This window comes from Prionailurus viverrinus, chromosome F1 (assembly GCF_022837055.1).
Source record: "Prionailurus viverrinus isolate Anna chromosome F1, UM_Priviv_1.0, whole genome shotgun sequence".
Taxonomy (NCBI): Eukaryota; Metazoa; Chordata; class Mammalia; order Carnivora; family Felidae; genus Prionailurus; species Prionailurus viverrinus.
Window position 1 is genome coordinate 5,694,897 of NC_062577.1, and position 16,471 is coordinate 5,711,367.

The window sequence follows — 16,471 nt, forward strand, 5'->3', positions numbered from 1 at the left end:
GGGGCATGGAGCTAGGAACTTTAGAGGACATAGAGGCAGCCAAGGAGAGGCAAATAGTTTCCAGAAAGAGGAGAGGGAACACAGGGCAGAGAGCATTTGAAGAGTGTGGCTACCAGTGTGGAACATGGTAGGATGCCGAGCCCGCATGAGAATCAAGAAGAATCACTTGTGTTGGTATTCAGAAGTCATCCAAAGGCTGGTTTTTGATGTTTCTTTGAGTCCCTTTTAGTAATCATTTAAATCTTTCAAAGAAGCCAAAGAACAAAGTTTACAGATACAGTTCACTGCTCTAACCCTTCACCTCTGCAGTCAAGACCACTGATTACCCAAGCACTGTGATCCCTCCTTCCTCAGGATTACATTTCAACAGCCGGTGGCCAAAGTGCACCTTTGCATTGGGGTATTTCTCAACAGCTGAGGAGACAAAGAAAATGAGCAAATGGAAATGAAATTCCAATTCTTATTTCACTTAATGAAATTGAAATTATTATTTCCCGAGAACAGTAATGATAGAGATGTTTATTCTTAAGACTGTAATAATGAATTAGCACAAAGTGGTAATTTGACAATTATTTGGCAAATGTTCTAGGATAATTTGGTAGTAAAAGAGATGAATACAAATCAACTATCCTCATCTAAAAAAAATACAACTAATTCCATTATGCAAATTCTTACGTTACTGTGATGGTTGTCACCCTGGAAAAGAAGCAGGCATCACATATTTTAAAATTTGCCTCTCATTTCGGATTTTGTGATTAGAAATACTCAGCCAAACTCCTTTTCTCATGCTATGCCTCATTCTATATCTCTTTTTAGTAGTTCTCTAGACTTCTGAGTCAAGTCACAGATATAGATTTTGATACTAATTCTTTTTGTAATCAAACACTGGAACACTGAGGGAAAAAATGAGTAAGAAGATCTAAAACTTCTCAATAAATAGAATCAAAGTATTCTGGTGCTTTTTTTTTTTTTTGCCTGTTAGCAATCTATAGAAATTAATGAATTGTCATATTCTTGCCATAGCAGTAAGTATGATTTTTGCCTCCATTAATTCTCATGGATAGGAGATCTATAATTACAGGTTATTTACTGTTCTTAAAGCTACAAGTCAGATCTACTTTCTATGTTTAAGAAATCTTTTGACAAATAACTTTGGAGAAATCAGAATTTATCTGAACAACTAAGGATATCTTTTATAAACCCTAAATGTGCTTTAACTCTTGAAAAAATTAAATTAAATTACGTTTATTTTTTAAGTGTACACTAATACATCCCAAAGAATTTTCCACAGAACACTAGCCCTGGAATATGCTCCCCCCAAAAAAACTGTTTTGTGGTCAGAGTGATTGGAAAAATGCTAACACTCTGACCTTCTAGGCTGTGCGGTCCTGGTCCTCAAACACATGTGGCTCAAGTCCTTGAAATGTGGCTAGTCCAAATGGAGATGTGTTGCACCCACTGGGTTTTGACAACTTAGTACCAAATAAAAAAGGTCTCATGCATCACTATCTTCCATTGATGACCCATTGAAATGATTATATTTCGGATATAATTATATTGTTAAAATTAAGTTCACCTGTTTCTTTTTAGGCCTTTAAATGTGGTTAATATAAAATGTTAAATTATACAAGTGGCTGGCCTTTGTGGCCAAATCTTGGACAGTGTTGCCTTAGAAAATCCACAATGCAGACTAGCTGAATAAAGGCCCTGAGAAATACTGTAAGAAAACTTTCAAATTTGTTTCATGCAGGATTTATCAAACTTACTTGATTGCATGCCCTTTTCCTGCTTGCTTTGCTTAACAATTATTAACAAACCCCTCCCTCCCGGCCCTGGACAGTGAACCATGAAACAATCCTACATGAGATGCAGGGGAATGATTTTGTTACCACACCTTCAGAGGGGAGGCTGTGCAGTCAGGAGGGAGTGTTTGCACATGGAGCTGGCAGCTCACATGTTTGTGTAAAGGAAGGACAGCTGTGTGAAAGAGTTTATATGCCAAACAACGTTTGGAGGTTAAGAGAGTCTGTTTGGCCTGGGGGGGGGGGGATGGGCTAAATGGGTGATGGGTATTAAGGAGGGCACTTGTGATGAGCACTGGGTATTTTATGCAACACTAAATACTCCTGAAACTAATATTACACTATATGTTAACTAACGAATTTAAATAAAAACTTGAAACTTATTTAAAAAAAAGATAAAATAAAAATAAAATAAATGAAATGAAAAAAAGAGAAATTCCATGTATGTACACTTTATTCACATATTTCTGGCATTTATGAAATTGCACACTGTGCAGAACGTTCCCAAGGAAAACCAGGTATGGGAGCTTCTGGTCTGCCCACCAAGATCAGCTCTTCCCAGGTTGTAGCTCCTACTGCTAGCAGATATTTCATGTGTAATATTGGAGGCACTGACTCTAGGAGATAAAGGCATGGACTTTGGAGTAACAGATCCAGCTCCAGTACAGACTCTACCACTTATTAGCAGTGTGGGCTGCTGTAGGGGGAGCATGAGAAGCCTCCTCCCCTGTCAAACTGAGGGAAAAGGAGCTCCTCCCTCACAGAGCTGTTGGGAGGGTTATAAAAATCGATGCGCTATAGAGCATCTATAGAGTGCTCTATAGAGCACTTAACACACTCCCCGGGGTCTCAGTGAGTGTTTGCTCTCATTCTTAATAAATTCAGAGATGCTCTAAAGAGATTGTCTTAGGTTGGCCATACCACTTTTTAAAAAGCTGTTTTGTGGCTTCTTGAGACCAATATCAGTATATCTAGCCACCTACCCCCCCCCCCATCTACCCATCCAAAAGATGGTCTTGCAAATGTAAGTCAAGAAGTAAAATTAAGAAGAATATTGAGCCCTATTTCTGAAGTCCGTGGTGAATCAGCTAGAGTGATCTTCCCAGCACACCTCCTGCCAGCTCAATTCAATTCAACAGAAACACTGGGTAGAAGGGTGGGGAGAAACACAGATAATCATGTAGAAACTCTGCTCTCCAGAACTCAGAGGCTTCTGGATTACAGAGAGGAGTTGATTTAAAAGATAGTATTGAGGAGGGCACCTTTTGGGATGAGCACTGGCTATTGTATGGAAACCAATTTGACAATAAATTTCATATTAAAAAAATGTTAAAAAAAAGATAGAATTACTCAAGTGTTATGTTCTGCAGGGAATGAATCTAATTAGCACAAATACTGAAGAGGAGAAAAAGCTGTTATGGCCAACGGCTACCTGGCAAGTGATTGCACTGATCATCCATGCTGCAAGTTTAATTTGCAATCCAGTGGCTTCTCCATTAACAGGTGTGTCTGTAACACATTAGAGTCCTCAAGGTATGTTTTATGCCTTCCTCTTTTTCAACCTCCTACACCCTCTGCTATTTGGTTTCCTACAATTCCTACAAATTGGCCCCTGTGCTCTGGCTTTAAGTTCAGGGTTGGCTTTATGCACCCAGGGATTATCATAATACTCTGAAGACTGCAGCCCTCTTCAGCCTTCAACTACTGCTTTTTATCTTTCCATAGTGAAGAGCTAATCGTGTCATTTTGCAAATCATTCGAGGGTATCTGTTGTTCCTCTACTCCATGAGTTCTTCCGGGGTGAACACTCATTCATTCCGGTGTTGAAAAGACAATAGGAATTCAACGTGTGTTGAACAAATGATTTTTATTTAGATCAGTGACAAGATGAAAAAGAGATGTCAGAGGATGCATCACTACTACTTTTCAAGGACTTTGTATTGTACATAGCCTTGCCCTTAATCACCCATGAATAACCCATGAAAAGGAATAGTAAGCAAATCCCAGTGAATCACGTAACAGGGTTAGGCTTACGTGCTTTACTGAAAGTGACAACAGAATAAAGCATTGGACTTACCAGTCAACAGCTCCTTGTTTAGATTTTCTCTGCTTATAGAAAGAATATACTGCAAGAAAAATATAGTAGATACTGTTTACTTCTGAAGAATAGACAAATATTATTCATCATTATTCACATTATTCATTATTATTCATTCAGCAATAGGAAATACTTAGCAGACGTTTGCCAACTTAGTTTCATAACCATTTAGCTAATTAGCCTCTTAAAAATAAACACTTTAACCAAATACATATAAAACAATGTTCAAGTTACAACTTTGGCTTTTTCAAGGTTTGATATTATAAAAACCAAATCCTTCTTTTATAGCAAAAATGTTATTTTTACTAAGATAGTTTTAACAACATCTTGTATTTTCATCTTAGATCTACAAATTGATGTGTTAGAAAAACTTCAGTAATGACAGCGACGTTGGAATAAATGTGGTATTTCCTAAAGAGACTACCTGGAAGGCATTCATTAAATGTGAAAGGAATGTGTGTGTGGGGGGGGGATGGTAATGGTGAGGAAATTGTGCATAGAAGCAGGGTCAGCCCTCCCTGGGACATGTGTTCTTTATTTCTGACTTTACAGGACAATTAAACAGGGCCGCCTGTTCCAAAAGGCACAGTGGGCACAATGCCCAGGGTCCACATACTTTTAGGGGTTCACGAAAATGTTTTAATTTTAGTTTATACTGAAATTAGAAGAAAAAAATAATTGTAATGAATCTATGGGAATGAATCCAGCCTGGGTTATTTTATTTTTATTTATTTTTTTAATGTTTATTCATTTCTGAGAGACAGAGACAGAGCATGAGAAGGTGAGGGGTAGGGAGAGGGAGACACAGAATCTGAAGCAGGCTCCAGGCTCTGAGCTGTCAGCACAGAGCCTGACGTGGGACTCAAACCCACAGACCATGAGTTCATGACCTGACCAAAGTTGGATGCTTAACTGACTGAGCCACCCTGGCACCCCAGCCTGGGTTATTTTCATCTTTATACCAATGCCCTCCTAAAATCTAATTTTTAATATTTATTGTTTCAGAGGGAGAGGGACCCACAAAGGTGAAAGTGCCCACCTAGGGCCCGTGAAAGTCATAATACAACCTCACAGTTCAGGGTGAATATATTCTTTAAAACTTTAAAGCATATGTTTCCCAAATTTTGAAACATCACATCATTTCATACAAATATGCTCATTTTATAAATCTTCACCTCATCCCAAAGTAGACATTTAATATTAACAGTGAACCCTACAGTTGGTGTAAAAACAATTCGGTCATGCTACAGAGGCAATGACTGAAGAGGGGCTTCCTGTGTCTTTGCTGTGAATTAAAACGAACAGGACTTCATTCTCTGCCTCTTTTGTTCTGTTTTCCAGTCTTCTGTGTCATTAATGACCTAATTTCAATGGAAACCACACTTGCCATTCAAAATATGTTTGGAAACATTTAAATTAGGGAAACTCATATACGGAGGGAAACTATTCTTTCCTTATCAGTGGCCAGGCTTGGTTGACATCTGCATCATTTGGGAACTGATACACACATGGGTCCTGTGGAGAGTCCCTGTCCTTCCACCCGGCATCTGCAGGCGAAAGTTAGAGCCTCCCGCATCAAGCCCCACTTCTCCAATGCCTATTCTAAAAAGTTGGTCTTATGAAGAAAAAATAAGAACAAACAAGTCTTCACCATACATGTTAATCAAATTATAGCGTTGTTCGCCTTGAACTTATTATAGTGATGAACATCCATTGTTTCTCAATAAGACTGGGGGGGGGGGGGTAACTGCATCTCTGGTGAAGGCTACAAAGAAATAATTCTCATAGTCCAGCTCCACATTTCCTATCTGGATAGCTTTATTAAACTTATTTATCACAACAATGACAAAAACAAAAAAGAACTCTGGTTGTCAGCTGGCAGCCATAAATTTCAAATAGCAGCTCAAATGACTACAATTTAGTCTATTTTGTGAGTCAGTATTCAACTGTCCTTACTCATCATATTGCATTTTAAAAAATCCTATGTATTCTTCCTAGACATATAGTAGAGTAATTATAAATGAATTCGACATTAATCCAAGACTGAAACTGGCTTCTGTCTGTTGCTGCTTAGTGACTCAGTTGTATTTTACAGACCAGGTTGTTTCAAACGAACCTTCACAAATGTCCTTAATAAAATACAACAGTGATTAAAAAAAGAAGAAACAAGTCAGGAAGTATAAAGAGGTCCTTGTAACCAAAACATTAACAATGAAGCCTAAAGGAAATTTGATAATCTCCTTTGGAGATTTGTACAACAAGAGTTGCAGTGCTGACTTTTTCAGATATTTTAGAAAAACATGTTTATACCCTATATCCTGAAAGCCTGTAAAAGGGAATGTTTTCTACTAAGGGGGCTCTATTCCTCTATTTGGGGCATAGGAACTAGGGAGCTAGGGGAGGTGGGGGGGGGATGGGAGAAATAGGTGAAGGGGATTAAGAGTACACTTATCCTGATGGGCACCTAGTAGTATATGGAAGTGTTGAATCACTATCGTGTGTACCCGAAAGTAAAATAACACTGTATGTTAACTACAGTGGAATTAAAATAAAATTAAAAATTTTTTTTCTTTGCATCATTAAAAAAATTGGGGAGCTCTGACCTGCTCTGTATGTCAGAGAATATTTTGATAGTTCCCAGGACAATTTGGGAGGGAGATGGCTGGAATGAGCAAGACTGGAAGAGTCTGGACCCTGCCAGGGAGGAAAGGCAGAGAATACAACAGCTGGAGGAAGGAGGCTCAGAGAAGGTTGATGCCAACAGAAGATGGGCTGCCTGGGGATTTGCAGAAATCCTGGGGTCATGGGAGGGCTTTTGACTTCCACAGGCTGTGGAAGTGATTCAAGGCAATTTTATGTAGTTCTTAAAGGAGGCCCCATGTTCAACCCTGTCATAAGAGTAATGATGCAAACCAAAGAAAGAAAGGTGGCTGCAAATTTAGCACTGACTGAGTTCTTAAGAATTCAGAATGACAGGACCGTGGGTGAGTGATCACTTCCTGCTTCTTCTGTGTTGAAGGTCCCATATGGTAACTCCCACCAACACCTTCAACCTCTTGGGCACCAGTAGAAATGAAGCTGTCCCACCCCCACTCCAGTGCTGGGGGTAAGAAACTCAGTTTGGTGCTCAGGTCCACTTCCCTCTGCTCATCTAATGTTCTGATATTCTGAACCATATTTTATTCCTCTGTCTACTCATACTTTGTTGACCCAATCTCTGGGGAGGCAATGATGTCAGAATTGGCCTTCTTAGCTAACTCCCTGCGAATCCAAGACAAAGGTAGGGATGATTACTGTGGTCACTCTCAATTTAGGAAAAGCAATAATGCAACTTAGCAATACTGCCCAGCACTCCTGGGAGCGCCTCCTACACCTATGTTGCGCTGGCCACTGTCCATGAGGACACCTGCCCTGTGCCTCCCTTGATGTTGACCTCATGTACTCATGCAGCCTGTCTCATCATCCGTAAAACAAGGTGGTTGGATTCAACGAATCCAAGGTTGCTGATCACGCTATGATTCTGTAATGCGAAAGTGCATCACAAGTGTTCTTACCCAATACACACTGGGCGCTTAAACATTTATATATTTTTAGAGTTCTTGTCTCACCCAACTTCCGTCCATAGACGGATGCTCCTTTAATTGGGAGAACACTATTTTGCTGTCGATTTAATATTTAAACAAAATGTCCGCCTCAATCCTCGCTTTTTCCGTGAGGTCTTCTCGGAAAACTGAAGCTTCTTCCTTCTCCAAACCATACAGCTGAGCACTCCATCTCTCAGAAGAGTTCTTTTTGCAAGAACTTGATTACCGTCTTCCCTCAATGCTTACAAGCTCCTCTCCCAGTCCTCAGTAACCAGCACTAGCACGCAGTATGGAACACAGAAGAGTTAGTGTTTATGACAGGATACGTTTAGTAGGTATAGCTTGCCCTTGACTGGTATGTGTAAACCTTGTGTTCCTTTCCTACAACGCCAAGCCCAGCTTGGGGCCACTTGAACAGGACGTGTTAATTATCCAAAACTGTTTATCTGATCAGGGATGATCAGTGGATCTTCTTCCCCTTCCTTCTCCTGCCTGGCTCATACATTAAGACTCTGTACCTATGTTTTTACCATGCCAAAAATAAGCAGGTTATTATTTTAGAAAGTCACTAAATGGAAAAAAAGGGATCTTTCCCCACTCCCTCCCATCTCCATAGGCCCTTAGTTGTTGGAATGTTTTACTTTTTGCCACTTTTTAAATAAATGTTGTCGAGTAGAACACACATGATATAACATTTACCATTTTAACCCCTTTTTAAGTACACAGTTCAGTGGCATTAAATACATTCACACTGTGTATGGGCATCAGCAACATCCATCCACAGAAATCTTCATCTTATAAGACTGAAACTCTCTACACATTAAGCAATGGCTCCCCATTTCTCCCTCCCTCCAGGCCCTGGCAACCACCTTTCTACTTTCTGTTTCTGTGAATTTAACTACTCTGGATACCTCACATAACTGTAATTTGGCATTTGTCCTTTTGTGAATGGCTTATTTCACTTAGTATAAAGTCCCCTCCAGTTTCAACCATGTTGTAGCAGGTGTCAGAATCTTTGTTTTTAAGGCCAAACAGTATTCCAGTGTATGTTGTATAGAAAACCTCCCCTTCTCCTCTGGTGAATGTCTTCTTTACTCCCACTTACTACCACATGCACAACACTCTGACACCAGATGTGTTTCGCGGGGTGGGGAGAGGGGGGAGATTCCTCCACCAGGCCATTTCTCAGTGACACAAGCTGGCTGTCCCACAATTTAATCACTCTGACACTATCTGCCTGGATAGCCTCAGATCCTAAAGGTTAGGGTTCAGTGCCATGAGATTGTACCCCCCACTCCCCCCCACACACACTTCAAATGCCAATGGCAATACAGTTTGCAACTGGGCTTCTAACCAGTCAGCTGTAAGTTAGATGTTCCCATGAGCCCCTCTTCAGTTTCAATTAATTTGCTAGGGCAGCTCGCAGAACTCAGGAAAACAGTAGACTTACTGTTTAAAGGGTACAGATAAACATCTAGATGGAAAAACGTGTAGGGCAAGATATGTGTTTGCCCTCTGTGGGTGACCCATCTCCAAGTACCTCCGTGTGTTCATGAACCTGGAAGCTCTCTGAACCCCATACTTTTGAGATTTTTGTGGCAACTTCATCACATGGGCATGTTGGATCATTAACTCCACTTCCAGCCCCTCTCCCCTCTCTTCAGGTGGGTGGGGCTGAAAATTCCAAACTTCTAATTAAGGCTTGGTCTTTCTGGTGACCAGCCCCCATCCAGGAGCCCACTGAGAGTTACCTCATTAGAACAAAAGACACTCTTATCACCCAGGAAATTCCAAGGGATTTAGGAGCTCTGGATTAGGAATTACAATCAAAGACCAAATATTAGAAGAAAAGATCTCCTAGTGCTCTTATCACTTAGGAAATTACAAGAGTTTTAGGAGTTCTGTGCCAGGAACCAGGGGTAGAAACCAATATAGATTTTTTTATTATCTTACATACATGGACACCGCATTTTGTTTCTCCACTGATGGACATTTGGGTAACTTTCACTTTTTGGCTATTATAAGTAATGCTACTATGAACATGAGTGTTCAAATATCTCTTCAAGTCCCTGCTTTCAGTTCTTTTGGATACATACCCAGAAGAGAAACTGCTGGATCATATGGGAAATTCTATTTTTAATTTTTGGAGGAATGGCTACACTGTTTTCCATAGTGGCTGCAGCATTTTATATTCCTACCAACAGTGAGCAGGCATTCCAACTTCTCTACATCCTTTCCAGTACTTGTTATTTTCTGTTTTCATTCTTGTTTTCTGAGAGTAGCATCCTAATGGGTGTGAGGTGCTTCAGCCACTTGTGTCATCACAAGAGCCACACAGACTTTGTTCCCATGAGCACATGTGCTTTATCTCTTGCTGCCCAGAGTGTGGTCCATGGAGCAGCAGCATGGACACCACTTGGGTGTGTTTAGAATGCATCATCTCTACCTTCACTGTAGCCCTACAGAATCAGACTCCACACTTTAACAAGATCCCAGAGGAGTCTGAGAATCGCTAATCCACCTGCAGTGGGAGCTCTGTGGGAGCTCAGAGACTCAAAGAATATAAACTTCATTTGGGCTCTGCCTTTAATAAAATAAGGCCTTGTTGGAAAATCAAGTTGGAGTTTTTCTCTGGTTGATAGCTGTTTGGTACACTCATTCTGTCTCAAAGAAACAAACTTAGAAGGTATAAATATTAGATAAAAATACATACTTTCCCCACTCCGTGCGTTACTATGTAAAGATAATAGAAACACAAAGCAGAATAATGGATTTTCTTTTGTAAACTTGATTTCACCATCTGGCCTCTGTTGTTTTAGAAATTATATAGCACTAAACACATTTTTGGTCCATTCTCTAAATTCCATTACAGTTAAATTTAGGGCAAGAGAGTCAGTTTGGAGAAGGTAACAACAATGTAAAACCCTCTAGAGTTGTTCTTGCATTTTATGCTTGACAATAAATACATAGTAATCTTCTCTGTGTAACTGAAAGATGGGAGAGAAAGGGTGTCCCAGGCCAACATGAACAATGCATAGAGGCAAAGAGCCTAATAGTGATGACAATGTAACTTACTTCTATTGAATGGTTATTAGAAACTGAGCCCAATTGTAAGCATCTCATCTCCTATGGATTAATTTATTAACTAGTGTGTGTGTCCAAATTGCAGACCGACACAGGCAATGTCAAAGACAGATCTAGAGACAGGAAGGGCCAATAAGGAAGGGTCAAGTCCAGACATTAGATTCCACTGTAAGTAAACATTATCTTCAGCGTAAACCAACCTGTGACTTGGTCCCATAGGGAACTGCAGACTTTTTTCCTGAAAGAGAGTGAATCATTCTTGCTCTCATGGGAATACCTTGGGCTACAATCTGAAATAAACCAAGAAATATCAATTTCAATTAGCATAATATGGCATCATAGAATAAGATAGATGTTGGTTTTAAAATGTGAGTTTTCAAATATTTTCAAAAAATTAAAAAAATAATGCAAAGAGCCGTGGAAGCACAGTGTTGTGGAAACTTAAGGAAAGTTATGTTCCTGTAGAACTTAATTTTTGATTTTTTTAACCTTTAGCTTTTGGAATCGACTTTTTTATCTGGTCTAAATCACATATTACAATTAAGGGAAATGGGTCAGTGTCAGAGATTTTCTCACGATCACAAAACAGAGCAATGCATGAGGAGTAAAACCCAGGACTCCCAAAACCCCATGCAAGGTATTTTCCCACACACATATCTGAGGAAACTGGAAATAGAACTGACATCCATACTGGCTTATATGATCATTGAAAAGGCACTTTGTCAGCAAAAGTATAGCAGAAAAATATATTACTTCTGTTCATATTTCCAAGCTACTGCTAGACAGTGAGAAGTTTGGCAACGCTGAGACTACATGAGGACCCACAAGTCTTATCCAAACCCTTGAGGGCACATCAGTTTCAGGATTTTAAAGTTTTCAAATTTTAGATAGGTAATTCTAAGGATATCCCATAACACTCAGTGGACTCTGAGGCATCACCCCAAAACACAGCACAAATATCTGTAGCGAAACATATTCACACTAACCAAGATTTTTTTTTTTTTAAGCCATAAAAAGCGTCACATCTGGTCAAGTTTGCTGCTGAATCAGTGATGAGAAGTTTTCTGTTTCCAGAGCTCTTTGGAGTACAGAATTGTGGGTAAGAGATTATGGACTTGTATGGTCAAAAGAATGAGGTTTGTAGGCCGGCCTCCTGTCATCCTGGATGCAACCTCAGGTCACACTTCCTGTAGGCTGAGACCCACCATTGGATTGCAAACCCAGTGTCGGAAGAGATCATCAGGGAGAGTCACAGGATCCCCCTGCCCTCATCATGTCCCAGTTCCCCAGGCTGCCTCAAGTGTCCAATGTTCACCCTCCTGCCAAATTTAGAAGTTTGAAAACCTTTGTAGACTGAGTTTCCATGCAAAGGTTCTTGGCATTAATTGGTGCTTTGAGCCCGGATGAAATCAAGAGCATGCAATTGTTGGAAAATAGCAGGTATTATCTTTTACGAGGAAAATACATTAACAAGGTACCTGATCTTCCAGGCCAATGGCGTGCAAGGCTTGCCGTCCTCTATAAGAAAGGGCCAAGTTAATGCTTCTTCCACGTGCAAATTTAGCCACTCGGAGATCTAAGACATTGAAAGTAGACTCTGTATTACACACAGCTCATTATTATCTTAGGACAGAGTGAGCAGATAGCACCTGAATAACTGGTGCATTCAGGACCAAGTTAAAAGACCTTGTTAACTCCTTTAAAGAAAACACTAACAGTAGTAATTTTGTATTAAGTTAAATTTAGATAGTTGAGGTTAAAAAAAATGAAGTTCCTCTTTCTAAAAAAAAATTTCTTTTTAAAATGTAAAGAGATGGAAATGCAAGCTGATGCAGCCACTCTGGAAAACAGTATGGAGCTTCCTAAAAAAATTAAAAATAGAATTACCCTACAGCCCAGCAATTGCACTACTACGCATTTATCCAAGGGATACAGGTGTGCTGCTTCGAAGGGACACATGCACCCCCATGTTTATAGCAGCACTATCAACAATAGCCAAAGTATGGAAAGAGCCCAAATGTCTATTGATGGGTGAATGGATAAAGAAGATGTGGTATATATATACAATGGAGTATTACTCGGCAATCAAAAAGATTAAATCTTGCCGTTTGCAACTTTGTGGATGGAACTGGGGGGTATTATGCTAAGTGAAATTAGTAGAGAAAGACAAATATCATATGACTTCACTCATATGAGGACTTTTAGAGACAAAACAGATTAACATAAGGGAAGGGAAACAAAAATAATATAGAAACAGGGAGGGGGACAAAACAGAAGAGACTCATAAATATGGAGAACAAACTGAGGGTTACTAGAGGGGTTGTGGGAGGGGAGATGGGCTAAATGGGTAAGGGGCATTAAGGAATCTACTCCTGAAATCATTGTTGCACTATATACTAACTAATTTGGATGCAAAATAAAAATTTAAATAAAAAAATTTAAAAAATTAAAAATAAAAATAAAAAAATAAAAATAAAAAAATAAAATACCTATAAGGACACACACACACACACACACACACACACAAAGGAAAGAGAAAAATGATAGAGGAATGTTTTACAGTGGAAATCTTTTTCTTGCTATTCTGAAATACCACTGATATACAATGGTTATATCAGTAAAAGAAAATGTAATGAGAAAGAAATCAGAGAATCAGAACCACATCTCATAATTTTCAGTAATGTCTTACCTTCCCTAGCTTCATATACATCAACTTGGAAATTCCTCTTTGCAAGGAAGCATGCATTTAATGATCCAACCTAGGAATTAAAGCAACGTTTTTCATATTTTTATCTGACGTCACAAATATATGGAATTTTTACTGGTAAAGTGCAGCATCATGTGTCATTGTATTTGTACTGTATTTGGCTGTCACATCGATTTATTCAGTCACTACCAGAAAGCACCATTGGAAAAATAGTGGGATTAACTCAGGATTAAACGGTATCATTTCAAGAGGTAGCTTTGGTGTTTTTTTTTTAATTTTTATAGTGAGATATAACTTTCATACATAAAGATCTTAAAACGTGTACAGTTTACAGAATCGTTAGAAAGCAAACATCCATATAACTGCCACTCTACCCATCCATACCTCCCCCACCTGCTCTCCAATTAAGATTCCCAGCCTTTCACCTATGAGTAAATGTTATTCTGACTTTTGTAATAACCCATCCTTGCTTTCCTATAGTTTTACCACTTAGGTATATATCCCAAGGCAGGATAGTTTAATTTTGTCTGCATTTGAATCACATAATTAGAATCACACTTATTATCTTTTCTTCTTTAACTCAACATAATGCTTCTGAGATTCGTCTATCTGCACATAAACTCCAGGTCACCCACTTTCATTACTGTATGATTCTTCATTGCATGAACATCTCACAGATTATTTAGCTGTTCTACTGTTGAAGCTGTTTCTGCTCTGGGAATATTTTTTCCCAGTTTTTTTCAAGTTTATTATTTTTTGAGAAAGAGAGAGTGAGAGCAGGGGAGAGGCAGAGAGAGAAAGAGAGAAAGAGGGAAAATCTCAAGCAGGCTCTGCACTGTCCGCCCAGAGCCCAATGTGGGGCTTGAACTCATAAAACTGTGAGATCATGACCTGAGCCGAAATCAAGAGTCGGGTGCTTAACTGACTGTGCCACCCAGGCACCCCTATTTTAATCCAGTTTTATTGCAATATAATTAACATATAACATTGTATAAATTTAACATACACAACATAATGATTTGATAAGTGTATACATTGTGAAATGATGGCCCAGGAATATTATTAACAATGCTGCAAAGTACATTTTTGTACATGTATTCTGGCACAGAGGTGCATAAATTTTCTGCAGGGTTCATACACAGAAGTGGAATTCCTGGTCAAAGGTTTATGTAGCTTCACCTTTATTGTGTCAAACTGTTTCGAAATTTTGTACCAGTGTGTTTTCTCAACAGCAGTTTCTGACAGTCTATTTTTGCCAGCACTTGGTGTTCTCAAACTTTTAAATCTTCTGGTGAATGGGTAAGATAGGAAAGCGCTTGGTTTTGATCTGCATATGACTGACTGCTAGAAAGGTCAAACTCTTTTTCATATACTGACTGGCTGTTTGGATCTCTTCCACAAAGTGCCTGTTTAAGCCTCTAGCCTATTTTCTATTGGATTATCTGTCTTTTTTTCCTACAGATAACTTGAGTTATTCATAGATCTGAGTACAGTCTTCATCATTTTTAGATGTTGCAAATGTCTTCTTACATTCTGTGGCTTCCCTTTTAAACTTTATAATATCTGGGGCGCCTGGGTGGCGCAGTCGGTTAAGCGTCCGACTTCAGCCAGGTCATGATCTCGCGGTCCGTGAGTTCGAGCCCTGCGTCAGGCTCTGGGCTGATGGCTCAGAGCCTGGAGCCTGTTTCCGATTCTGTGTCTCCCTCTCTCTCTGCCCCTCCCCCGTTCATGCTCTGTCTCTCTCTGTCCCAAAAATAAGTAAAAAATGTTGAAAAAAAAATTTAAAAAAAAAATAAACTTTACAATATCTTTAAAGAATTTTTTTATTACTGAAGTATGATGACATATTGTTCTATTCATTTCAAGTGTGAGACTCTACAGTGGCTTTTAAAAAGGAGTTCTTTATTTTAATGCAGTCACCTTTATCCATCTTTGACATTATTAATAATGCATTTGGTATCTTGTTTAAGAAATGTTTTCCTACTTTGAGATTATGAAGAATTTTTTGTCTGTTGTCTTCTGAAGACTTTATAGTGTTGCCTTCTGACAGCTTTATGTAGGTTATAGCAATTTATTTACCGCCTCATTGCTAACAGATTTTGTAAGATCATCCATATTCAATGATCACACTAGAATTTTCAGCAACATTGAATGTTGTTAACTAACTCTCTTGTTGACACCCTAACCTTCCTTTGTTTTCCAGTTGTTTTCATACATCTCTGGCCATTCCTTCTTTTTCTCTTTCATCCTTGCAAGGAAAGACCGTCAAACATTAGAGTTTCTCAAGCTTCCAGCCTAGTCCATCATCCACATCCATGGGGATTCAAAGACTTTCATCTCTTACCCAGATCTCCTTCTTGAGCTCATGCATACAATGTTTCATTGCTGTAGCCTCCTAAATATCTCCAAGCACCTCAGAATCAATGGCTCCAAACTGAAACTTGTGATTTTGCCCTGCATTGTGTCAGTTCTCTCCACATATTCCTATGTAAATGAATGATATCCATTTATCCTATCCATCTAGTTACTCAAATTACTAAGTGTCATCCTTGGGACTTCTCTCCCCCTCATTCTCTGCATCCAATCCCTTCCAAGCTCTGCCAGTTCTACCTTATAATGTTTCTTTACCTATCTCTTTTCATTTTTACCCTTACGCTTCTATCATATCATGAGCATTATGCTTGACCAATGTCAGGCTTTCTGTCTATTCTACCAGCCAACCTATTCTCTGCAAGCAGCCATTTGGTGTAACAGTGAAATGGGTTATCTGAACTAACTTCTGCTACGAGGTAAAGGAAACATAGAGATGAACTTGATGTTTAGAGCCATGTCTGAGGGTATCCACTAATTGCAGGACCCATTGGGAACTTCAACAGAGTTTATGACCATGAAACTGGATGGATAAAATCTGGGACTCAGGACAGCAACCCTGATTTGGGAGGGTTTAATAAATCCTCAGGCTTTGAGTCAGGACCCTAAACAGGTACATCCTGGAAGTCAAGTAAACTGGAAATGAGCCAATGATCAAAGGGACAGTGGACTGCCTAGGAATCATCCCTAGTCCTGTTTGGATCATGTTCATCCATCCGGGACTGCTGTGAACCACAGCCACCTGACAGAAGCAAACAGAAGCCTCTCTAGAGAAAAATGCATCTTAGGCCTCAAATTTTCTCCACAATATTTGAAAACTATGCAG

The 16,471-nt window shown here is 39.3% G+C and overlaps 1 protein-coding gene across 1 annotated transcript in view; it reads right to left on the minus strand.

Moving 5' to 3' along the window:
- Positions 1-15,390, minus strand: part of KMO (kynurenine 3-monooxygenase) — a 37,148-nt gene extending 21,758 nt beyond the window's left edge. Inside the window, 6 exon segments of the mRNA XM_047841082.1 lie at positions 327-414; positions 3,880-3,928; positions 10,769-10,858; positions 12,047-12,144; positions 13,258-13,327; positions 15,355-15,390. Of these exon segments, the coding sequence (XP_047697038.1) occupies positions 327-414; positions 3,880-3,928; positions 10,769-10,858; positions 12,047-12,144; positions 13,258-13,327; positions 15,355-15,390 (431 nt within the window).
- Between the last annotated feature and the right edge of the window lie 1,081 nt (positions 15,391-16,471).